Source organism: Pipra filicauda, unplaced genomic scaffold (genome assembly GCF_003945595.2).
Source record: "Pipra filicauda isolate LSUMZ 115617 unplaced genomic scaffold, ASM394559v2 scaffold190_size1978887_pilon, whole genome shotgun sequence".
In the NCBI taxonomy this organism is placed as follows: domain Eukaryota; kingdom Metazoa; phylum Chordata; class Aves; order Passeriformes; family Pipridae; genus Pipra; species Pipra filicauda.
The window spans coordinates 921,936-947,974 of NW_024104299.1; the positions used below are offsets into that span (position 1 = coordinate 921,936).

Below are 26,039 nucleotides of genomic sequence, written 5' to 3' on the forward strand. Positions count from 1 at the left end.
GCTGGGACTGTCAGTGTGCGTACCCTTAGCAAGGTTATGGTCACTCATGTTCCATCAAACACATATTTTCTCCCTGGAAGGAGAACTCCACTAATTGAATAACTGATAGCCAACAGCCATGCTGCTGGGGCAGAGGAATGGTAACATCACTATCTCCATTCTAACATCGCTTACAAAAAATATCAGGAAAACTTTTGGGGAGGAAACAATCATTCTTGCTGTCCAATAACTTCAATTACACAAGACAAGATTTTAAAATTTCAGTTGAAGGGCTGTTGATGACATTATCTTATGATGTCAACATACAGATGTATGTGATATACACAGAACTTTCTGATGTTTTCTATTTTTCTAGTATCTCTCCATTTTTTAGTATTTCTACATTTTCCCAATTTTAAACAGGTGGTGGGTAGGCAATGGTTGTGGAAGGGTTTTTTGTTTGTTTATTTATAATTACATTACATTTATCTGTTACTTTTGAGTTTTACAACATACCATTAATTACGATTAAACATTTTGTCAAACACTTCTCATTTATTGTTGAGCTTATATATGTGATAGTATAATCATTTTTCTGAGGCATTCCTATCTGTTTGAGGATCTGTGCACTTCTCTGGATCCTTAAAGAAATGTTAACATCTGACCATAATTGTTTGGAAATTCTGAAAAAAACTTTTTATTCAAAATGTCTTCAGCTGACACTTTTCCCACACCTGGCATAATACTTTTTCTATCTTCAGGAAAATCTTGCCCTGGGGAAGTACACCACTGCAAAGCTGCCATGGAACATGTGAGAATGGGACATTTTTTCTCAGACCATTACTCAGTCAGTCTATGGAATCACTACTCTGCTTCTTTTACCGAATCTGCACCCCAGATTCTGCTTTGGTGATAAGGATCCAAAAATCAAGGTCTATTAGGCCAGCTGGAGATGACCTGGTGAAGGATATACCAAGCAAATGCTCTTCTGATCCCTCTAGAGAAAATGAGAATGTTGCCAGGCACACCACGAGTGCTCAAGCATCAAGATTGCATCTGTGCCTGGATAAAACTGAGGGGCTGATGACTATGGAGACATATCTCCCTGCACATCCCTGGAAGTGCCAAAGGCCACCCTGCTGCCAGCTTCTATGTCTCATCTCTGATAAGAAATGAATGCTGATGGACACCAGTTCCAGCAAACATCCTCAGTGGGGAGTCCCAGCCCAGGGAAGCACTGGCAACCATTCTGCAGTGTCCTGGGAGAGGTGCCACCCACTGCCCAGGCACTCACTCAGCAGAGGAAATCCAGGCAATCAGGAGACAAGCCAATGGGAAACTAGAAATCTCAGCGATGAACCTACAGAATATGTACCTGTACTTGGAGCTCTTTCACAGTTATCATCTTTTTAGCCCTTCTGTTTATGGAAAAGCCTTGTTCCAGCTATGCAAAACTAATTTGGTTTATAGTGTTCTTGATGTTCCTGTCTGGGTTTTACTAAGATAAGGAACTGTACTTAAACAAAGACACCTTTTCCCCATGTTCCTGAAGGGTTCAGAGCACAGGTGGCATTGTCGGGCTTTTAACAATTCACACAGAAAAATACTCTTCACGGTTAATTTTCAAGATGTGACTCTTACACAAGTGCTTTCTAAAGGGAAAAGGGATGACTGTTTTAGAAAACAAATTCTGTACCTACAGAACAAGCTATCCAGAATATTGCCTCTATTTATCTGATGATTTAGGGCTGCTGTTAGTGTCAATTCATCATCATCTTCAATATGCAATATTTGTTTGCAAAAACTAATCAGGCATGGAAAGGCAAGGCAGGCTATTTCCTTTTGTTCACACAAGCTTATGTTCTGAAATAAAGCTATTACGATACTTAATGCCATGCATACTCTTCTAATGGACAATATGCACCACACAATAGCAAACTGTCACTGTGGCTATTATTTTTCTTGGGACGTTTTCAGCTGAAACCCTGAACTCTGTAAAAATAAGAGAGCCCTACTATCAGGTCAAAGCCACAATTAATTTTCCCTCTAATAATATTAATATATAATTATTGTATATACAATGGTGCATTAATATAATTCCCAGCAGGAATTGAAGGGAAATCTCTAAATACTGGAAAGACAACTGTTAAAAACAAAAAACAGGACATCTGCCATTTCCTGAAACAGACTTCCAAAAGCAACTACTAATGAATGTTGCTTTACAGGTTTAGGTATTTCTGAGAAGTCATTGCACAAATCACATGTACTTTATTAAAAAAGCATAACATATTATCATATAGTTATAGGTGCATTCCAATGAATGTATCTCTGCACAAGTAGGCTCATATATGTGTCCCTGCACATAGCCTTCAGAAAGTAACAAAAGGGAAACTACTAAGCTAGGAAGGAAACATGAAATACTAAAATGAAAGACAAGGAAACAGATGGAAGTCAAGAGGAAAAACTCATAGCATGCCGTACAAAATAAATCTCTGACCAGGAAGAATACATTTGACAGCATGCACATCATGAAAACATACATCTACTCACAAGTAACAGTTTGTCTTGGTGAAATCACACGCTGAAAGTTAACAATCAACCAACGCATCTTGGGCAGATCAGCACATTCTTCATGCTCAGTCTTCCACTCAGCCTCACCAAGACATCCATGTTTCAACTACATCCTGGCTTAATAGCTTATTTTAGGTTTTAGGAAAGCTTTAAAGCTTTGAGAAAAGAGCCTCAGGTTCCCTTTGCTGAGTGAATACTGGTGCAGCTGCTTGATTACATCACTTTCAGAAACGATCAGCAGGAACTTTCCATGCTACTTAAGGGTGTAGTCCTGGCTAGTTAGCACTGCAGCCCAGAAATACAGTTTCTCAATTTTATGTTAAAGAACATTTCTCTCTGTAGATAATGTTTCTGTTTTGGTAAGTGAAACGTGTGGAAAAAAAAAAATCTACCTATCCCATTAAGTATGTTTTACCTTTGCTTTCCAGATTTCTATATTAATTCTTTAAAAGTTAATCTCCATTTTCATTTTCTCTGGTGTTCCCATATGGATCCTCAGCTTGTATCCTCTCAGATCCATAGACATACAGAACTGTCAGCAAGTAGAATATTACAGTAAGTGTTCAAACATGCCTATGATGGAAACGTAACTGGAGAGAATACTTGAAAAAATACCTGACCACAAGAAACATGGGATTAGTTTAACTCATAAAAAGCATGAGAACAAGGGCTTTGCAGCAGAGGACCCAAGGGTGCCTCTGGCAGGAAAACTAACCTGTAAGTAGCAAGGGCAGAAATTTTACTGAAGAGAAGTTTGAGTTACATTAAGAGTAATGAGACAGCATGTAGAAAAACAGGAAACCACTTTCCTCAGATTGTATCACGTTTGTCTTTTCTCTTCAGTATCTACACTGTAAAGGCGGAGAGCTATAAAAGGGAGGAAAACAGCCCATATAGAGCAGTAAGACAAGATGTCAGAGAGTGACATCTTGTTAAATGTTAGACAGTAATGATAACAGAGCCCATAAAAGATGAAATTGTAAAGAACTTGAAAAGGGAAGAAAGGAAAGAGCTGATGCTATCTAAGAAAAATAACCTAGAAATTTATGTAAGAACTGGTTATAAAAACATGATAAAAATGCTCCATTTCTTCTTCCTATTAAACCCAGTCCTAATTACAGCAGCTGAGAGTTTACAACCACAGAACCAGTGCAGCCTGCCAAATGCCCATAAAACACCCAAACACTCCTATCAGAAACTCTCAAATGGAAACATTTCAGAAGGAAACTACACAGGCTCTTCTTTTTCATGTGATCCTGCAGACCAACTGCCGGCCATTTATCACAGCATCTTGAACCACTGCATTAGAAAGTTTATAAAAACAAAAACCTGGCTAAGAAATTTCAGGAAAAGATTGTAGAACTAAGTGTAGGCTTTCAACCTGGTACCATGCGCTCCCAGAGGAGTTACAAGAAAGTTCTTTTTAAAAAAAAAGTTGTCCTGGCTTTTCACTCTCAGCTTCCTTATTTACGTCACTGGTCAAGGAGCCATCGTGAAGAAATGCATTTGCTGTTTAGATTGGACAATTATATGAGTCATATGGTTTGGTCAAAGTCTTACCACATGTCAACTTGGGAACAAAACACCAAGAGACTTAAAAGGAGGACTCAACAGTTATCCTCTTATCCTGTTATTTCAGCCAACCTTGTAATTGTCTCTCAACTAGATCTCATTACCGATAATCCTTTTAGTGGGATCAGGTTCACTTTAAATAGCTTATTTAAATAGCTGGATGACAGAAGGAGAAAAAATAACTCAAAAATTATCAGACAACAAAAATTATTTCTAAAAACAATGTTCATATATTGATACACAGAGGATGATATTCCTTAAAAATCTTCTCTCTGTGAAATTAAGTTTTTTCTGTAAAAGTGAACAGACCCTAGTGAGTTTTTTCAAGACATCGTCTATTTACAAAGCAAATTCACCCCATCTAGGGAATTAAACTATAACAATAATGATAACATTATTTAAATTGCATCTTCTGAATTACCTGAAAGTGTAACTTGGAGTATCCCCAAGAAGAGTTGTGACAGGGAACTGTTGGTTCAGTCAGGAGTTCATCGACACCTTAATAACAAAAGGACAATTTTGATCTCACATTAAAACTGATAAAAAAATCCTAAGGTCAAATTAAATTACTATGTGTTTCTCAGCTAAGAGACCTCTCACTGAACTAAGTTTCCATTTCCAATTAAGTATCACCTGTGTATCTTGGTACCCTGAAAAACACTGGAAAGATGTCAGTAACAATGCCTGCCTAAGAATTTACCTAAACAATCTCTGTTGCACGCTTCAAATTCTGCATTGTTAGATCATTTTTCTTCTTGAGTGGGCATTCCATATTAGGACAGGTTGTATTTGATAAATTTTAAACTACTACAAAGTTTCAAATTCACCTGAAGCAAAAAAGAATCCCAACTAACTTTTAATCAGTCCTCAAGTGCCACCTCATTTCCTTTTCCTCGTTCCCAGCCACCCTAAAACACACTCGTTTCACACATTGGTCTGTCTGTCTCTCCCTTCACATCCTCTGGGCTTTTTCCAATTTTTCCCCACACAGATTTTATTTAGTGCATTGGTGCCAACTGCATTCAGAAGGCATTGATACACTGACAACATCGATTACATGCTGGCTATATTCTCTAGAAGCAATAAAAGTAATTTTTTTGTTGTTGTTTTCAAGGAGTAGCTTCATGTACCAAGTTTTCACAACTGTTACCCAAGATTTACTTTCTAATTTGGTTAAAAGTAAAAATTGCCTACTAAATACCTCTGCAAAATACCTCTGCTGATGTGCCCAAGACATCCATGCAAGAGCTCTCATCTGAAATACTTTGTTATCCCATTCTTTCTGGCACACAAGCAGAGCTTGGAAACTCTGATGAGTGCCATTTTACCATCAGTCATGTGTGGCCTGATTCTATGTAGCATGCACCATAAGCAAAAGGCAGAATTACATCATATGGGTTGCAACCCCTCAGAGATTACTCTCTACTCCATTAAGTTCATTAAAAATAGACCAGCTGTGTGGGATAATTCTATTTAATCTTTCCAACTTGGTACTCCATCAGGCTAAATTAAAAGGACACTGATGGAAAGAACTGTGACCACAAACAAGAGATGAAACGCTGGCTTCAGGAAGAGCAGAGGATGGTGGATCAGGCAGGGGATGAGCCACAGTTCATTCAAATTTCCCATTCTCTCTTGCACTGCTTTGCTCTATCGCCCTGCATACTCTGCATCTTCATCCCTATAAGCTAACCAAGAGGGTAACTATTCAAAGCTTTGGATCTGTGCTGTGCATCACTGAGCTTCTAAGGGTACAGAAATAACTATTTGCTTCTACAGGAACTGGCTCTGTCCACGATTCACAGGGATGTCTCTGCTTCAATGCCTTTTTGCCCTGCCAATCTGCATCACAGCTACATGCCAACTTACAAAAATGAAAATTAAATTTGACCAATTTAATTGTTCTCCAATTGCATCCTGTTTCGACTGCTGAGATTTTCACACGTTTAAGGTGGAAAACAGGTCCTTCAATACATAATGACACAAACTGCAATTCTTGCTGAGAGTTTGAGGATCCTTTGTGATCAGCTGTGATGCCGCATTCAGTACATTCTTCATCCAATACTAATTTCTCTGCTGTCATCAAATTGTATTTCATGACAGCTCCCTTTCCCAAATTAAATCTCTGGGCCACCTTTAATACAAAATATCAGACACAGAGAAATAGTCTTAACCACTTAAGATGAGGAAACAGAAAATATTAATTCTGTACTTAATAATGAAAACAGCTTTCATACAAAATGCTTCAGCTTTGATATCACTCAAGTGAAGAAACTACCTGGTCTTTGTATTGACTCAGTCCTTTCAAGTGAGAAAGTACTCCTCTCAGCTGGCTCTTCTTGCTCAGTTGATTTCTATTCTAATATTCTCTCTGTCCACAAGAGAACTTTTTCAATCCCTTCAAAAAATGCACTTTGGCTTGCTGCTGGTGGTATCACGCTATGGCTGCCCCAAGGACCATTCAGATTAAGTAAATAAAGGAATGTTATTACAGAAGTTTAGAAAGAGAGAAAAAGGAAGTCAAAGAACAGAGGGCACTTTATGAAGAAGCTTCCCAAATACTTCAGGTCTTTAGCTGAAACAAGTAGTTTTGGCTTGTTAGATTAAGCAGGTGAGGTAGTGTAGCTTTCAAGCTTTTACGTAAAAAAGTGTAACTTAAGGGAATGTTTGCATGAATGCAGAGTTGCCAAGATATACAATCAATAGTGAGAGAACTCTCCAGGAACATGTGGCAGCACAGGACACGATCATGGTGAGAACAGATAGGCAGTGGCTTGTTATCCAAACTGACAGGAGTGTATCTGGAAGGCTGCAGTGTTTCAAAAAAAAAAAAAGGAATGTGAACTACCAGAAATGTTGCTGCTAATGAGAAGTGTAACAACAACAGCACATTCAAACGGCAACAGCACATCAAATCAATTCTTTAAGGGCCAACTCACAGCAGTTAGCCCATATGATGAAAAGGGAAGCCTCTATTCCCACCAAGTTCAGTGCTGCAACACACTCTAAAAGCAACTGTGGATATTTACTGAACACTGACACCAAGGCACATCTGTATAGGCAAGGCTGAATGTGATGCCCCTGGCCCAGGAAATTTCAAGTTCAATAGCTGAGAGACTGGGTGCAGCATTTCAGTGGCAGAAAGGTGAAGTTGGCACGTCTTGAACATGGAACCATTTTGGTTTTGACTCTTCCTATTTTAACTCCTCCTTTCCCTGATATTTTAGTGACTTTTATGGGGAAATAAAGGTGATGAGCTTGAAGGGCTGATTACAGGGGATTCTGGAGGAGAGGAATAAACACAAAGTCAAGAAATTACCAAACCAAATACTCTGATACTTTGGGGAAGGCACAGGAGTAATGCAAATATGGAATTCACAGTCCATTGCAGTATCAGCAAATGAACACCTAGCAGAGAGGAGCCAGGACAGTGACCACAGACAAGCAGCACAGCCCTGTACTACCACCTTCTCAACTGTGCACCAACCAGCAGTTGCATGAACAAGCTCTAAACACCCCTCTGTCAAAAGAGCTTGATATTGAAACATGACAACTTGAAAAGACAAGCCCTAAAACAGACAGGAGGAGAAGGTATTTGACTATGTCAACAGACTAAATTAATAACTTTTGTGTGGTCTTCAAGAAGCTCTCAAAGCCACCCAAGTTTAAGATGCATTTACAATGAACACTCTAAGACATGACTCATTAAGTACTGTAACAGCCCCCAAAACACTGAGGCCATCAGGAAAACCATTTGAATCAGGAGAAACATGTTAATTAAGAAACTCGACAGCAGCATAGACTCTGAGAAACCCCTAGAGAGGCAGGAGAAAGATCCCACTTTCCACACTGACATTTCACATCTGGGAAATGTGAATCATCCCACCATCACTGGGAGAAATCCAGAAATTGCAGGAAGGAAGGAAGCTTTGAGTTGGGGGGGGGGGGGCGAAGTGAAAGACGGGAGACTTCCTATCTTGAACAAAGGGAGAGAAAGAGGTCAGCACTCTCCTGGTGAGGACTGAAGACAAGGAGCTGAGTTCCCAACTTCAAAAATACTTTTAGGTCTTATTCAGAAGAGGGGATGCAGGAGTTTGGTAGTTGCTAGCTAAAACATCATCTCTGGTTTTGTACTCAAAACTTGCCTCTAGAATCTTCTGTCATGGCTGGGAAATGACTTTGATTTTTTAAATATCCAAATAAAACATTTTCTTTTTCTATTTGTCTCCTATCTGACTTTGTAATGAAGAACTGAAATTTCTTTTACCATATTTTCATCTGCACTCTTACCTAATCTTTTAAATGAATTTAGGAGAAGCTTCCAAACATGAGATACATTGCTATCCCAGAAGAAATGAAGTATAAATGGTGTATGTAGGCAAGTAGACTGGCAAACTGTGATAGCTGAGGAATCCCAGAAGTTTGGTCATGACTCTTGGCAAGATATGGATACAATTTTGATAGTATTATCAAATGGTAAGACCAGAAGAGACATTTGTCTTGACATGGACAGGTCAGCTCTCATCTAGCAGAAGGAAAATCTGTAATTCTCAGACACTCACAGATTGCACAAAAAGCTTGGAGAGTTGGAAGGAAAAGGGTGACAAATTGGTTCTCCATAATTACCTGCTAATAAGTTAAAAGAACGATAATGTGCATTATAAATAAATATCTACATATGGTCTAGGACTGCCCATTATCATTAATTCTAGACACTTATGACAATCCTCTGGCAGCAACGAATGTACTTACCATTCAAAAAGCATTCAAGGACAATATTCCCTAGAAACTGAATAGATTCTAGTGACAACCAGAAAAGTTAAAAAAAATAATATTTAATAGTAAAAGAAGCCTAGATTATCTCAGATGCCTTGTTTTTACATTAATTTTTAATCCTATTCACTTAAATGCGTTAGCAACTTGCAAGTTGATGCAAAATGTAAACCTATGTAATCCTGGTGCATATAAGTGTGGGTGTACATCCCCCACATAGATAAGACATAAAACACACATAAAAAAATACAGTTGCTTCATTCTTCTCTGTTATTTACATAATGCTCTGAGACAGCATTCACACTAAAGCCCACAAAATCATCTTACAATAAAACATCAGAAACGGAAAAAAAAGAGACCAACAATCCTTCCACGGAAAACAGGTGATACTGTCTAAAAGCAAACACTAAAGACTGCTTAATTTACTGCCTTCTCACTCCATTATCCCATCAAATGAAACAAGGAGAAACTAATAAATATGATATCTAAACCAAATACCAACAAAAAGTGCTGTTTCATTCGTTTTAAGTCGCAAGGAAAAGCAAGAATATCCTGGTTTGTGGATAACCTGTAGTTCTCCAACACTGAACTGCAGCTGAGAAACAACTATCCAGTAGCATTTGTACTATATGCAAAGTAACCAATAGAGTTTCACTAATGAAGACTAAGATCAACCTAACTCACTAATAAAATATATTGTCACATCCCCTCAAGCCAGTTCTACAATTCCCAGCTGCTGCAGGCTCTGGGGAAGAAATCTGCCACAAATTGCTGGCTAATCTTAACAACTAATAAGTCATCTTGCTGCTGAAATGCTGATCAGTTGCCTCAGGGGCCTCCACAGCTTAAAATGCTGTGGAGACAGAAGTGATGGATTTTGCTTTTACAGTGTAAGGAAAGAAACTTAAGTGCCTTCTGGCTATACCTGAATTCTGTGGGCTCCTGAGCTGTGCTACCATGGTCTGACCATGCCAGACAGGTGTCATCTGAGCAGCTGGGCATACAGCACCACCCACCTTCCAGTACTGAAAATGGAGAATGCTTCTTCCAAAAACAGGAGAATAAGGCACCTGAACAACAAAGATTTTATATTTGGAAGATCACAGCTTGCCCTGTGTGTAGATATATCCAGAGTCCTACAAGCCTAAGAGTGACAAGGAGCCAATCCAGTAAAAGACAGTCTTCACCTGTGTATCTTCATCCAGAGCAGCTGACTCGGTATATTATCCTATTGGAAACAGCTCTTCCACATCCCACATCACAGCAAGTTCAGACAGCTTCCAGAGAGGAAAACAAAACTATCTTCACAGTTCAATAAGCTGAATAGGAAACATCTTCATTGTCAGTGAAGAAAAACTGAGTTATTAGCTTGGATGTCTACATTTTGGTTTTTAAAAATTGTACCTTTCCAAATCTCTCCATACTGCAGGTTGGGAGCCCACCTCCTGCAGGCAAGCTCTAGCTTGCAGTTTTACTGCTCATAGTCACATCAATGTATGTCAATTAATAAAAGCAACAATATAGCTCATAAAATATGTATTTGGCTCTCATAAGGCTACTAGCAAGAAACACCTTTCCTCTTAGAAAAAAATGATAAAATGAAGATTTTTAATTTTTAATCTGTTTTTTTAAATCTACATGAGACTCTACAGATAATCCAAACTGCAGTTGTAGTGACCCACCACAGGACAATCAGTAAAGGTAAGATATTTTTCTTAACTCCCATACAGTTTCTTGGTTTAGGTTGGAAGAAAAAAGGCCTATGATTTTTCTCTGTTGAATAAAGACTGTCATAGTAACTAATTAGTCCTTCAAGTTCTGTGAACAAGAAAGTGTACCACCATTCTCTAAATATGCACACGTGCTACATAGACAAGGTGTTGTGAATGTTTTCTTCCTCACTACAATAGGGTCATGACAGAAAGAAATTGTCTAAAGTAGGAATGAGAACAAGTCCTAAAACAATGCACAAAAGCATCAGTGCTTTCCAGACTAAAATAAATTATAGCAGGTTATAGCAAGGTTACGCTCCATTGACTTCTCAGTCTCACCATACCAATTAAAAGTGCTATTCACCTAATCATTTCTGTCATTCATAATTTCACAGCAGGTCTGCACTACATTCAAAAGTATATTTAACATTTTACGTACATCTAAAAGAGAGTACAGCTGACAATTATGCTCTCTAGGACCAGAGGCACTCTTTTAGGGGTCTAGGTTTAATCTTCCTCTTTAGAATTTTAGGCATTCACCTATCCAGGTAAATATAATCTATTAATAAAACTCATAGCCTTATGATGCCTAGGTCTATTTTCCAGAAAAACAGTATTTTGAAATGCTCATACTACAAGAGAGAATAGTACAGGGAATGTATCCTGAAGTTACACATACAGCTACACATCACAAAAGTAAAATCATTAGGTGAAAACTCAGAATTACAACAGAAATATAAAATCAGATCTTCATGTATACGGCCAACTGCATGTGCACACAACTGAGATATCTGAGCACTCAGCTATGTTTTTCAGGCAACTGCCTTAACCATATGTCATCTCCCACTGACCACAATTTGATAAGCAATTACTTCTTTCAGCAGCAGTGATGCTGGCAGAAACAGCCCTTACCTCCTGCTCCCTGCCACATGTTCCCTCCTTCCAGGCCACCTTCTCAGCCCTGACACAGCAGCCACACAGTCAGACAATTCAAAGTAATTGATAAAAAGGAAGAAAAGGTGCTTTTGAACCCACTGCAGTTCCCCCAATGCAATTTACCACCAGCCCCACAAATGGTTGTACTAGCACAGCTCAGAGGGTGGCAGGGGGCTGCTTACGCAAGCACGGTTCTCTCAGGAAACATGCCAAATTTCTCCCTCGGGAAGCAATTGTGTTTGCACCAAAACATCTGAAAAATCTTCCCCCTCTGTGCCTGGTCTGTAGGACCTTGGCCTGGGAATACAGATCTGGAAGGGATCCCTGGGGGTGTCCTAGTCCCCTTCCTCACGGTTTCAGACAGGAACCAACTCAGCAAATCCAATTAGTCAGGAGACATCCCGTAGCAAGCCACTTGTCAGGTAAACAGTGTACAGCCTGAAATGGAACTGAATGTGCAGGCTGGGGGGAAAAGAAAGTTCCTGAGGTTTCCCCTGTTTACATATCAGTTGAATCAATTCTGATAAAACTTTGTAAAATGAAATTACTCACTGTCCTATGCTATCTTTCATTGTCACTTTCCAGCTTGAGGCTAAGGTAGAAGTTAAACATTGAATTTTAAAGGCATTAACATGGAAACCTCTAAGCCCAGAGAAACCTTCCATTAAAATAGAGCTTCTGTTACACTGCTGCAAAAGATGGAAAACTAAAAACTAAAAATAATACAACTGAAAAAATATAAACCAAAAACACATAATGGCCCACGTATAGCTAAAAAAACAAATGTGAAAAGACAGTAACAGCAAACGATTTGAGGTGAGCAATAACATGGCCCTAACTGAGGCATAATAGGATCACTCTGAGCAAAATGCAATCCTGTTTCACTTCATTAAGTTCCAAGTTATCCTCCAGTTTCCCAGCACTAACGGAAACGTTTCCTCATTGCCACTGCAGGAGCAGACTAACAACAACAAACATACTCACTGCCCCAACCAGCTTGTTAACTTAATGAAATCATTTCAGTCAGAAATCACACAAACCCAAATTCATCCCAAATACCTAATTAACGACTTACTCCTAGAGATATTAAACAGAACAGGTCAATAAATGAATGGCAAATTATCAGAGAGTTCTAAATAAGGATAATACTAGTATCTTTGGGCTTTTTTTTTTCATTGGATAGTTTCCCTGAACTTAGCCTGTGAACACAAAATTTCCTGCAAGACATGCCAACAATACCATTTAGCCTGAGCCTATTACTGCACACCTGGCTAAGTCCTACAAGGGACTAAGAATTCTCCTGGAAACGAACTATATTAATATCCCAGAAGAAATATCAAGGCCATTCAGGATAAGGATCACTGTAATTAACTACTTCCACAGCTGACTATTCCTGGGGAAGGTCACAGGCCAGCTCTCTAGCCTGTCACTGAGCAGTCTGCGCCTGGGTTTTTGGAGCTCTTTTGGGAACCGCTCGCACACACGCACAGCCACGGGGGTCCCGGTGACAGCCGCGAGTCCGCACCCACCGAGACGGCGACGAGGCACAGCACAGCCTCTCACACCCGCCTCCGAACAGGTACATTTATTCTGTTTATGCAACAGAAAAAAAAGATGATTGAGTTTCCTCATACCCTCTAGCAACTTGAAACGCTGTTTAGTCTTTAACTGACCAGCATCTCACCTGACCAACAGTTTATATATATATATATATGTATCCACATATATACAGTTTCTTAATTTAACAGTGGCATTTAGAGTGATTTTTATTTATTTTCCAATGTTTCCGCAGTTGTAAGGCAGGGCATGGGAGCGACCCGGCTGAAGCCCCACCGGAGCGCTGCCACCCGCGCTGCCCGCCCCGCTCCGCGCCCCCGGCCCGCGCTCCCCGCGGGGTCGCTCCCCGTCTCTCTCCTCGCTTTTCCCGGGACGAGCCCCGCGGCCCCGCCGAGCCCCTACCTGCAGGCTGCGGCCCCGGCAGGAGCCCCGCGGCCGCCGGTGCTGCCCCGCGGGGGCGGCGGCTCCGCGGGCCCGGGGCGGGGGCGGGTGATGCCGGCGCGGCGGTGACCGCGGCCCCCAGCGCGGCGGGCAGGGAAGGGCTCGGGTTCGGCTCAGCCCCCACCCCAGAGCTTCCCCGGCCGCCTTGGCCGCCTACCTGATCGACTGGTGTTCCCCTCCCCGGTGGGCTCGGCACGGCTCTTCCCCTCGCCCGGCTCCGTCAAGCTGCTATCGGAGTCCCTCCTTCGTGGTACCTTCACCGACAAGAAAAGCGAAAAGCGCGTCTCACCAGTGCCACGGGTGCTTTCACCGCATTAAGAGGGCTTCCCCCCCCCTCGAGGCAAAGTCTGTTCTGGGATTTGTGGATCAGTGCTCTCAGGCATTTCATAAGGTATTTTTAACCTGTTGCAAAGTCAGGCAACACTCGAGAGTGGAAATAACACCAAAACTTCAGCATAGGGATGGCCCGCTATCACATACACCAGCCCTGCACGCCCATACACCATTAGGAGTCCTGCTGCCATTGCTTGCTAGTCTTTAAATTTTCAAACTCAGTTCAAAACCCCAGACCAGGGGAAGGACTCACAGAGATTTGGACCCTAGACTCTTGGAACAAGTTTCAAATTCCAGCAGCCTTCTGTTTTTCCAAGACAGATAAACTAAGTGGCTTGCTGAATACTGCATGTGTTTTCAGGCAAGATCTGGAAAACAGCAGGTCTTTCCTCAGAAAGGACATTAAACATCCTGTGACACTTTTCATGAGAACTAAGATAAAACTGGGTCTTTTCTTACGGTTCCCAAACACTGTTGCTGGACAAGAGCTGCTTGGTTCTTGTCGTTCCCCCAGGACCTTGCTGACTTTCAGTGCTGCTATAAAGAGCAAGTGCAAAGCTCCCAGGAGTGTGCAAGCAGAGCATTTGGAGAGTGACAGGGAGACATTTGCTATGCTGGTCTTCAGGATGAAGTTCAAAATCCTTCAAGGTAAGGGAGCATACATGATTTCAGTAAGCGTGGCAGCTTTGGGGTGGATTATTGATTGGAAAAGGCTTCCCTTTCCAGATGACAGAGCTACTCTGTGCAGTACAGCCAGCCACACAGGACAGCTAGGAGAGACTCATACTTCACCTTTTTCTGCACACCACGGGATGAAGCTAAACACTGGGCAGCCCACATCACCTATGTACATCTTCCCTAGCAGTACACCTCTCCTGCAGCATGGCGGCTCACAGCAGCTCGAGAGAAAAGGAGCTACTTTTCCCTACCATCTGTGTGGGTAACAAAAGCTCGTCCTTGAACGAGAAAAAAAGTGCATCTCTTACTTTCTTGGTGAGTTTTTTATTTTTTCCCCTCTTTTTTTTTAGTCTTTTTTTTTATATTTTGGAAAGATTTTTAATCTTAATTTGATTAAACTATGTTTCACGTCAAAGATTTTGTCAAAATACACTGCTAACATAGTTGCAATGCACTTCATTTGAACTGTGTAACGCTGCAAGATAATAGCTCTGAACAACGTGTACATTGAGCTACCGGTCAAGTGACTGGGGATCTCAACATCGCAGCAAACTTCCTCTGCAAGTCCTCAAGCATCTCAATGATAACTCCCCATCAGCAGTGGGAATGTCAGCGGTTATCTGTGTTGGCTGCTGACATCGTCTGGGTCAACAACAGGTAATGTATCTCTGTGGTGCGGAAAGGATATTGCCAGAGTGCCACAGAACCGTGTGTATCTGACATACCCGGGATATGCAGAGACGCAGTAACAACTCTCACACCCTGCTGACCTGCCGCTGGCATTACAAAACTTTAAAACGCTTTTGTGCTGTTAAATTTTTATATAAATTAGTTTTAAGCACTGAAGTATCCTAAGCTAGATATCGCCAAACCAACATTCATGACTTCATTTGGTTCTTGGAGCAACACTCTTAACAGTAATAGAAATACAAGGTTTTGGGTTACAGGCATGTTTTACACATTCGTGACAGGCTTCCTTTTGTCACTGCTAGAACGGCTTTTTCTCATGCAAGTTTCAGCTGCTGACACCAGATAAATGACCCATTGCATGGCTCCATTTAGCCATGTGACAAGCAACAGAATAGGACTCACCTGTAATGGCCTTAATCCCTCCAAAGTTGCAGGACTATGCATGTTGCTTTCTTTAGAAGTGCTGTAATCAAGATATGAAAGGAGCACATGCCCTCACCTGGAGTGCCTGACCAGGCAAAGAAAACACAGTCAGGAAAGGACTTGTTTTGGTTTGTTTCCTATGCAAACAAGAGTAATACTTTTGCACTCTTTTACACTTTGCAGAACATAAAAATAAACAAAGTGTAATACTATGGAATTTAACAGGTAAAATAAGTGTTTTTACAGTTTGGAGGCTGGTTAGGTGCCATGGTACAGTTGATGAATGGTCTTTCTACGCAATGTATTAAGTTGAACCTTTATATACAAATATCTGTTGTAAACTGAAAACCTCATTACCCTCATTCCACTGCCCTCCTCTCCCATCTCCCTGTTACAGCCAGCCAAAGTACAGGGGTATGCTGTAATGGCATGCTCAGAGCAACATTTCCAGATCTGGTCACTAATATTTGGATCTACAACCTTTGGCATCCTATAGCCAAGGGAACAGAGGTTCCGTGGCATCTCTGGAAATGAAGCCAAAGATAGGAGAAACTACAGTCCCTATGGTTCCCTCAATCACCCCTCTGCAGCTACAGTCCAAATATTGCTGACTCTAAGGGAAGAAGGTAAAGTACCCACCACTTGTGAGCAGAGGCTCCTTTCTGGAGGTGAAGGCAAGCTCTGCTTCTTCCTGACATAAAGGGCTTCAGAAAGGGATCAAGAGACTGTGATGAAATGCTTAAAATATGTGGTTGTATAAGTCATATATGTAACCTCGGATAGAAAATTATTATTCCATGGCCTCCTCACTTTTTCATGGACACTAGCAATTCCTGGAACATCAGACCATCATATGGCATCAGATCAAAAAATGCTTTTAAAATTAGCCAGTTTCTAATGACATTCAAAACGAGATGTGGGTATGTCTTTCAACCTATTGAGTGCATCATCTTCCAGAATCTTTGGAAATTTTGGCAGAAATATCCTCTCTTTCTTGATATAAAATAAGTATAGGCAGATCAATACCTAATATGAGTTCAACAAGAGGACAATTCGTCTCCTTTTAGTAATTACAAGCTTCCACATTTCAAACCTCCTGCCTTGCTGCTGTTAATCTGGGATATCTCTTCTGGCATGCCACTGAAGTCCTTGGTCCAAGCACATACAGTAAACTTTTTAGACACATTTAAATGCATGTATTTTACAAAGATCTGCACTCCAGCTAGCTAGTGCAACAACGTTTCACTGGAAAACAAAGATTCATCACTACAATTGTCCTATGGAAACATGTTTTAACAAACTTTTGGCTGGACAGGAGCTTTAAAAAAAACTTTGTATGTCAAATGACTTGCTTTTGGCAACCTGCTAGGCTTCCTGCTAGCAGGCTTTTTTTTTGGTGAAAAAAGTGAAATGAAATGTAGACATTTTGAAATTTCCCATCAGAAGAAAAACTTAAGTAGATGTTGGAATTTTTCACAGCATGGGAATAATAAATTTGAATTAGTTGTACTTGGAAGTAAGCCTTTGCACAGCCATTCCAGTCTCTCTTCCATATTCACTTGACTGTGGACCAGAAGTTTGGGCTACTTTAGTCCAAAGAGGAATCTGACACCAAATATAGGCTATAATGTTGTTCTAGTCTGGGGAGACCTAACCATTTCCATGGTTCTACAACTTCTCATAGCATTATGTTTTTATTCTTCCTTCTGAATGATGAGGCTTCCTGTGCTCTGCAGAAGGGATGGTGTTAGCAGCTTATCCTGCTCATCATCAACACCCTTGCCGGTACCAACTCTTGAGGAAATGAACAAGCTAAAGACGGCTGAATTGGGGATCAAAGCCTGAGGGCAGTGCAGGGGATCTTTATCCTGTTCTCCAAAGCAGCACATGATACCAAGTAAAAGAAGATGGTGAGCCACCACCAAGTCTTCCCACCTCCACGACACAGAAAACCAGTCATTTGGCAATAACTGGCTGTACCTCAGACAAAACTCTGGCTGGTGCTTGCTGACTGCTGGGGCTTTCAGTGAGAGCTCCTCATCCAACCCAGGGTATGCTGTGCCCCTGGACATGTTTTTGTTCCAGCTCACCTGTAAAACGCACAGCTTAACACCTAAGACTACTTTCAATTCAGTTTTTACTACCTAATTGTTGTAGTTGTTGTGTTCACAGGCTGAGGGAGGAGTTTCTTTGCTTTAAACTTTAGTACACTTCTTTAAATAAAATATTGCCATTGATAGTATCTACAGCAAACATTTACAGAGTTAACAAACACAGAAACTACTGTCATTCCACACAGAAACTTACAAGCATAAAAGATTTCTGTTTTATTTGGAGATGTACCAGATTATTTCCAGGGGCACTTATGCAACACAAAATCTTACAGATAATTTTTTTTCACCCCGTGCTTGTGCAAGGTGGTTTTTTCTCCCCCATTCATTTGCTTTTTTCTCTCAAAGTTAAGCATGTACAGACAGAGGCCTAAACCAGAGCAAGCTAAAAGTACATCAGAAACTTGCTCTGCATAGCAAGATATTTTGGTAAATATTACATTGATTATACCTGGCCTTGCATTTTGGTATCTGATACTGCAAGGGCTTGGTTTCCTCTTCCCATAGGGCAGTGCCTGAGCACGGTGCTTCATGGGTTTCCAGTGGCCTTTTTAGTATGGCAAGACATGTTTAGTATGACATGAGAAGTACATTTGTGAGTCAGCCCAGAGGACCGTGGGTGCAGACTGGCTTGCAGCTGTGCTCACCCACACATTGTCTTCAGGAGGGGCTGGAGCTGAAATGAGGCTGGTGATGCTGGTAGGTGGGAAAAACAGCATCAGAGCATGGCCCCTTTTTGTGCCACTGACAGCATTTGGTATGAGAATGTTTGATGCATCACCCCTTCAAGGGCAAGCAGGTCAGCACAAACCAACCAACCAACTCACCTTCTCCCCAGGCTCTCCTGCTGTAAAACCACCCAAATGCTGTACAAGGTGTGAGGATTCAGCCATGGGCCTGCAAAGCACGAGAGGCCTCCTGTGCACATGCATTCACCCAAGCGTGCTTTCGGGTCTCCTGAGTAAAGGCACCCTGCACTACTCTTGGGGGATGAATACATGTCTGCACAAAGGCTTGAAGCCTCATCTTACCTTCTCAAGGCTTGAAATTTAAAACGATAAGGAAACATAGAATGGTATTATCTACCATTTAATTGCTCTAAGACTAATGCTGCTAACTTTATGACAGGTGACAGAAACTGGTTTCTTTATCGACAGATTCCTGATTCACGTCTGAGTAATATTTTGTTAAAGCTTGTTTATTTTTCAAACGGTCCTGAATGTTTTCTGCCCTACCTGTAAAAGAACAAATGTAGTGTGAAGTGGGTTATGGATCAACCAGCAGCCATCAGCAGAAAGCAGCTTTAGTTTCCCTTGCATTGCTCTTCCCCCTTCCAAGAGGCAAGGTAGTGATGCAAAAGGGGCTGCCATGCTGCACAGGCAAATCTGCTGGAGAGGTGTCTTCAAACCTCCTACATTTGAAGAGAACAGATAACTTACTTTTTAAGCTAAAACACTGTGACAAACACGGGGAAATTCTGGGAGTGTTTTTGGCTTATCCTGCAAATATTTCTGGATTTTTTTGTGTGCGGCCTTTTGTAGCCAAGTGCAATATGATGAAAGCTAGCTGGGTAACAGCATGCTTAGGACATAGGAACAGCATGTTTTTGTTTACTTATTCAAATAGCAATAGGGGTGAAGTTGCTCTAAAAACAAAACAATTCCACTAAAAGGAACTAAAATTTTTTTTAATTACATTCAGAATTCTGTGATTCATTTAGCCAGCCAGCTTTAAAAATGATAAATTAATTTGTTCATTTAGGTTTTTTTTTTTAATTAATATGCATTATTTAACAGTTAATTTTTAAAACCATAAAAAGAGTAAGAATAATTTTCAAACATAGGAGAGCATTCTCACTGTTCAAATCCATTCCAATAAAAATTAAGTTTTTATTTCAATGTCCAGGTGAAGCCTATCCAGCCTTCTTAGAGGAGAAGCCTCTCATGGCTTCAGTTGCCTTGTCCATATTACACTGTTGCACTTCACAAAACAGATGTTAATGGACCACATTTACTGTGCTGCTTCCGTTGCCTCCTGCTGACCATCAGGATATCGATGGGGTAATGCCAGTGGGAGGACAAAGGGGGTAGATTCAGCACAGTAGATAACAATACTGCTATCTCAACTCAGTGTTACACTTGCCAGTTGGTAATAATTTACTGACTTACACAAGAATATTTCAATTGCAGTCTCCCAACTGATGCAGCTGTTATGAAAGCTTGTAGGAAAGAACATTTTGATCAGCATGTCTTTCCTAATGCCTATGAGGCATTAATTTCCTCATCCTTACTGACATACACATTCAACCTAGCATCTGCATCAGAAACCCCTACAAGATGAGACCAGCTGTTTTATTTTGTGCAACTTGCTATGAATGCAAGACAAAACCCCTGAACAAAAAAACCCCGAACACCCACCCAAGTCACAGCATACCAGCAGCTCTACCATCTTGTTGCTTGAAGCACTGATGTCTCTATTGTGACAATCTGCATTATCAAAACAGTGTCTGTGATGGACTCTGTCTTGCTCTAAGCCATTGTTCCTTGATTCTTTCAATGCAGCAGAGAATGTGTATTCCTTCACAAGGGAAAGCTCCTCTCACAAAAGATTTTAAACAAAAAAAGCATGCTACTTGGAAAAAATGGCTACTTCTGATTTGTTCCAAATGCCCAGATTCGCTCAGACTTTTAAGAAAAAGAGATGGATGGGTCACCCATCCAAAAATCTGGAAAATGGTGAAGTTGTCAGCTTGGAAACCTGAGGCTGGAAGTGCCCTGATCATCACAACAAAATAAGCAAAACCACTTAAAAACAGGGAGTGACATTGTTTTAAGTGCAACATGATGCCATTTCAGGCTGTTTGTCCTCCTTCATTGCCTTAAATCATACCTTTAATTTGGTGCTTCATATAGTTGCAACACGGTGTTTAGAAATAAATTAGACAGGACCAAAGAACTCTGCCCTGGCGTGATCAGTGGCTGCACCACCCTGAGGTTTGTGAGCAGCTTGGGGGACACTGCAGGAGGCTGCTGAACCCCCTGCCACTACCAGCCACTTTGCACAGCTCTGCACAACAGAACAAACTGCTGGAGACAAGCAGAAAAGAGCTGTGCTTCTGCCAAAGTCATAGCAATGGTTTTGATGTAAAAAGAAGAAAAAAATCTCTATCATTTGGAGGCCAGTACATCCCCTGCTGCGTGTCTCACACTTGTTTTAGACCAGGCTTATTGCCCACATTAGAGAACATCTGCATCTCAGTAGAAGACTTAATGCTTCACCACAGGTCGTTGGGTACTCCAGGGGTGCTCCAGCCCAGTAACATTCAATGCTCTAGCTCAGACCACCTACCCTTCCTTCACCCTCTGAATTAAGGCACCTCCGGCCAATCTGTGAAATCACCTGGCCTCCCCACCTACACCACCATTCTCTCACAGCTTGCACTAACAAAGAGCTCCTTAATTACTCACCCTGCAGGGCCCTTCCCACCTCGTTCATGTCACCCCAGAACTTCCAAAGATGCTGCTGCTTTGTCCCTTTCCTGGGCTCAGTACCTTCCCCTTCTGGGAGCCTCAGCTTTTCTTACTCATTTCTCTTCCATCTCTCCCAGCGCCAGTATCCCTTGTTTGAGGGAAATCTCAATTCCCAAGGCAGCTAACATGTTCTCCAAACTTTTACAGTCAGAACCACAATTTTTACTTTGCTTCTTTTTCTGCCTTTTTTGGGGGGGGGCTTGGGCAAGGAGGTGGTAGGGGAGGTTTGAAGAACTCTCTTCTTGCACAGTCTCTATGTCTCTTTTTCTCCAAACACACGAATAATCATGCAAAGTTGCAATTAGCACCAGTAAATATTAAAGAATCAGAAACTGGATTCGGTTTTTATGTTTAAAAAGGATTTATTTTCCAGGACATCCTAGAGATCAGATGTTCTCTATCTTTCAGGTGCCAAGAGGTAGCAAGACACAAAATGGTCTGTGATCTTTTTCATAGCCTGTATTTCATTTATTCCCAAATTCAAAGACACCTTGTACTTAAAAAGAGATCCCAGTAGAACTCCTCATCCAAATGGAAACAATCATGCATGTTTATTTTGTCATCAGTTCAACCCCATATGGTTCTCCCCTCTCTAAAGATGTGCTGTGTCCTGCCAAAAATCACTTGCAAGTATCTTGTGACAGTCTAATGGGAACAGAAGTGCTGATAACAGTGAAACACCAGGACAGCTTTGCTGAGGCTGGAATGCACTGCAAGCACCCCACTTGCCCTAGAAGTCAGATTCTTGTACTGCCCCCATGCACCCCATGCTACCCTTCTCTAATAAATCTGATCAAGTAAATACTCTTAGTTGTTCCTCACTCTTCAGCCAGCATTAGGGACTTTCCCCCAACACTTTAGTCCAAGCACTTTACTTTGAAACACAGACCCTTCTTCCTATTGGGACATAATTAGACTTTTTGTCAAAACCATTAAAAATCTGGGTTTTGCAGTGGCGGTGGGGAATGAAGAGAGCAGCATGTGATTCGAGAACAACAAATGGTCAAGTCCTAAAGAAGCAGCTCTTAGCACAAACCATCAGAATTGAGAGGAAATAGTCCCACTCACTCTGCTCCAACTTACCTTAATAATTACCTTACCATGTTTCAGAAAGAGAAGCTGATTGACACAAAGCTGGCTTGTCAAGAGGCCTCATCAATTTATACCAAAACAAGTATTTTCAGTACATACTGAATCTGCAAACTCACTGATCTCCCTTAGGGAAGTCTGCTTCTTCACTATCACTATTCCCAAAACAAAAGAGATCTAAGGATCTGGGTATTTCTAGGTTCTCAATAATACTTGTTGATAGTGCTGCAAATGAGCTTTGCTTGCACAATTAACAGTTTGTACCATCTACACTAGAAGTTAATTTCTGTAGTTGAGCAAGACTGTTTTCAGACTGTTCAGATACCTCTGGATGATGAAGAGAGTCAAAGAACCCTCCTAGGAGATGACTGTAGACAGCAACTGGATACCAAACACAATCAGAAAAGTTCAAGACAACAGCAATGCTTTTAGAACTGCCCACAGTGCTCCTATATGGCAAAAATACTGTAACAGTGCTAGAAACCAACCTCCCTGTCATTCCTCCATTACCTTACTTATGGAGGGGGAACACGGAGGAGGAAAACAAAACTTGGGATAAGTGGAGGAAGGCACAGTTTGAAGGTAAACAAGCAAGTTACAGTGATGGTGCTGGTAAGGACAGAGAAAAAAGGAGTCAGCTGGAGATTGAGGCAACAAAGAAATAGTTTTGCAGTAGGCTTTTCTCCCTCAGGAAAGGAAGAATTGAACTAACATGTTCCTCTAGGTTCTCCTACTTCAGACTTTCCATAACTCTCTATCCTGTTAATTTAGTTTGCTAATCTTTTTCCCAACCAAGTATACTCCTTTGTGTAGTATATAAGTGAAAGCATTTTCCCCCGTTCTTTTAACGATAGCAATTCACATTAAGCACTTTAAATTTTAAATCAGCATTTTCAAGTTAAGGTTTTATTTTGTGCTTTTCTTAGAACTGCTGTGATCTATTTACCTGACAGTCCCTGGAACCTTCAGCTAACTTCAGGGCTACCAGGACTGTGCTTTTCTTCTTTAACCACACGGCCTCAATTTGTGCATCTTCATAGTCCTTATATATTTTCTTGGATGGCTTGCTAGCATTTTTTTGTGTTTCTTTTTTTTTTTGGGGGGGGGGGGGTAGAGGATTTTAATCCTAATAGAACTGCTATTTCACATTTGTTTACTTAACATTATATTCTTCCTTCACATAACTCTAAATGCTAAGAATGAAAGAACACCTATGTGACAGATATTCTGACATCAAATTCCCTTCAAAAATAGATCAGGGAGAAAAAGATGGGATCCTTCTCTGAAACAAGCCAACCAAGCATATTTACATCGTTGATATCATGCTTCCCTCTACCGTTTACTATAAGAAGTGCAGTTACCTCTTAACATTCTGAAGTCTTCCTTAAAAAAAAATATAAAAATGTCCAAATGAATCTTTATTTGCAGCCAAAACTTAGCAAATAAACTTAGTGAAGGTTTTCTTTTCTTTATTAAAAAAATAGAGGCACTGAGCAGAACTATCCTCACTTATCTCAAGCTTGATATTATAGGAAATATCAACTACAACATGCTAATATATTGTCTCATCTTTTGGTTTATAGTTTTTTAAAGTCAACTTCAAGAAGGCAAAAGGCTTCAAAGGCTAAAGCAATATAATTAAGAGTCAAAACATGTCAAGAACCAAAAAAAATCATGGAAATAACTAGTCATGTGTGTCATAAAAATAGTGTTACATATTTCACATCACTGCTTTTGAGAATTGAATTCCACAGATACATTAAAACTGTCAAAACAGTAGTGGTCTTTATTTCCATTAGACAAGTTAACACTTCAGTTAATATCACCTTTTTTCAGCATTTGGGAGATATGGAAAAGAATGACTTAGAAAAGTGAAATAAACCCCCTTCCAAAAATATACTGGATAATACATGTGTCTGAATTTTATACTGTCCCTCTGATGATCCTTTACATTATGTGACATCATATACAGTCTTGCAAGACAAAATCATTTATGAACTTGTCTTCAGCCTCTCATTTGTGAGTCCTCAAGGTGTCTAAGAAAAAGCAAGTTTATATATGCTCTGCAGCAACCTAAGTACATAGATTTCAAAGGGGTCTCAATTCAACTTGAAAAAAAAAATCTAGAGAGGTCCGCAAATCAAAAAGGTAGAAAATACTGCATTGGAGTGAACATTCAAATTTTAGTGCCTTGGAGGGAAAGTTCACATTAACTTAAAAGCAGAAAGTACATTAGTCTGTACTTTTCTAATTTTAGTAACTGGGCTTTGAATAATGCAGTTATTAGTTGTTTTCAATTAAGAACAAGTTAAAACTTGCAGACTACAGAAAAATAAATGAAAACAATCTCCCTTTACCATCTAATGTCAAGTATGTACCATATAAATAATATCTCTACTACAGAACTCTTCAGATCAGAGCTTTTAAACAGAAACAATTCAATTTAATTGTCAATTCAACAATTAAAATTTTAATTCACATCTTGTTTAAGATTTTTATTATAGAGAAAAATTAGTCCTGCAAAACCAGTTGGCAGTCTGTTCCTGTTGCAATTCATGACTACCAAAAAATTACGATCTTAAACCCCCTACCCTTGCCAAGCCTTCTCATAGTCCTGCCAAGAAACACATTTAGCCACAGAAGGCTTGTAAATTTATTTTTTGGGGGAGCAGGGGGGTGTTAAAAAAAAAGTGTCTTGTCTAATGAGGAAAGGAAAGGCAAAAAAAATGACTAGTTTTCACAGTAAAATGCATCATCTTTGTAGTTTCATTTGAAACCAAGAAGAAATCATGAAACGTCATGAAAATAAGATTAAAAAATCTCCTAGAGTGATTACTAAATGAAGTTAAAATTACCACACTAATCAGTAAACCCCAGAAGAAAAGCAGATGCCTCATATCACAGGTCCTACATTAAACAGTATCCGTTTTTTAAAATAAATCCATAAGATCTGTATGTTTGGCCACTTTGCACATTTTTTTCCTCTAAAAAATACAGTGTACAGAAAAAAAATCCTCATAATTCCCAGTATGAATTCTGAAGTATAAGGTCAAAACCCAGAAGTTAAAGATTAGCTAAAAGGATTTTAAATTATTTACAAATCCAGCAGGTAGAACTACCATAATGGCTTTGTTTCCATCCTTGTAGTGGCTTTCACTCTTATCCAGCAGCATCTGCAGTAGGAATCTCTTCAGACAGCTTCATCACTGATCATCTGTCATTTTAAGCAATTCTAGAAGAGCACCAACAGCTCCAAAATAACCCTTTGAACAAAGGAAAAAGCAAACCAAAACCAATCAAATTCCAAAACAAGACATGTAAAGTCTTCAGTTCTGTTAAGGCAATTAAAAGATCTTTTTTATAAGATCAGCTCTGCCGTGCCAAGTATTTGCTCCATTTGATTATGATTTAATAAGATCTTCTTTAGGTACAAGAAAGGGCCTGGTACTGAAAAAAAATCTTACACAGTTCTCCAAAATTGTCAAAAAGAAATTACAGAACCATTAAAATCATGCTATATTGAGGCCGGGCAGTTTCCATTATGAATCCATCCATCTGGTAGTCACCTCAAAATTATGCTTACAAAAATTAATTATACTTGAGGTTTATATAGCAGCCCATGGTATGAACACTGTTGGTACCAG

General features: G+C 40.3%; 2 protein-coding genes across 15 annotated transcripts in view; both read right to left on the reverse strand.

Moving 5' to 3' along the window:
- The window catches only part of SLC16A12 (solute carrier family 16 member 12), a 41,221-nt gene extending 21,752 nt beyond the window's left edge, over positions 1-19,469 (reverse strand). The window contains exons 1-3 of one of the 3 annotated variants that reach the window (XM_039380254.1): positions 15,645-19,469; positions 13,699-13,795; positions 4,544-4,620 (exon numbers count right to left, since the gene is read on the reverse strand). The gene's annotated coding sequence lies outside the window, so the exon portion shown is untranslated. Of the gene's footprint in view, positions 1-4,543; positions 4,621-13,502; positions 13,582-13,698 lie in introns of those variants that run through there. The other 2 variants (XM_039380253.1, XM_027718121.2) reach the window with 2 other exon arrangements.
- Positions 19,470-24,150: 4,681 nt separating this feature from the next.
- PANK1 (pantothenate kinase 1) overlaps positions 24,151-26,039 on the reverse strand; it is a 45,468-nt gene continuing 43,579 nt past the window's right edge. For all 12 annotated transcript variants that reach the window (XM_039380264.1, XM_039380263.1, XM_039380262.1 and 9 more), the window contains one exon: positions 24,151-25,658. In XM_039380264.1, coding sequence (XP_039236198.1) covers positions 25,599-25,658 — 60 coding nt within the window. In that variant the 3' untranslated portion in view covers positions 24,151-25,598. The remainder of the gene's footprint in view (positions 25,659-26,039) is intronic.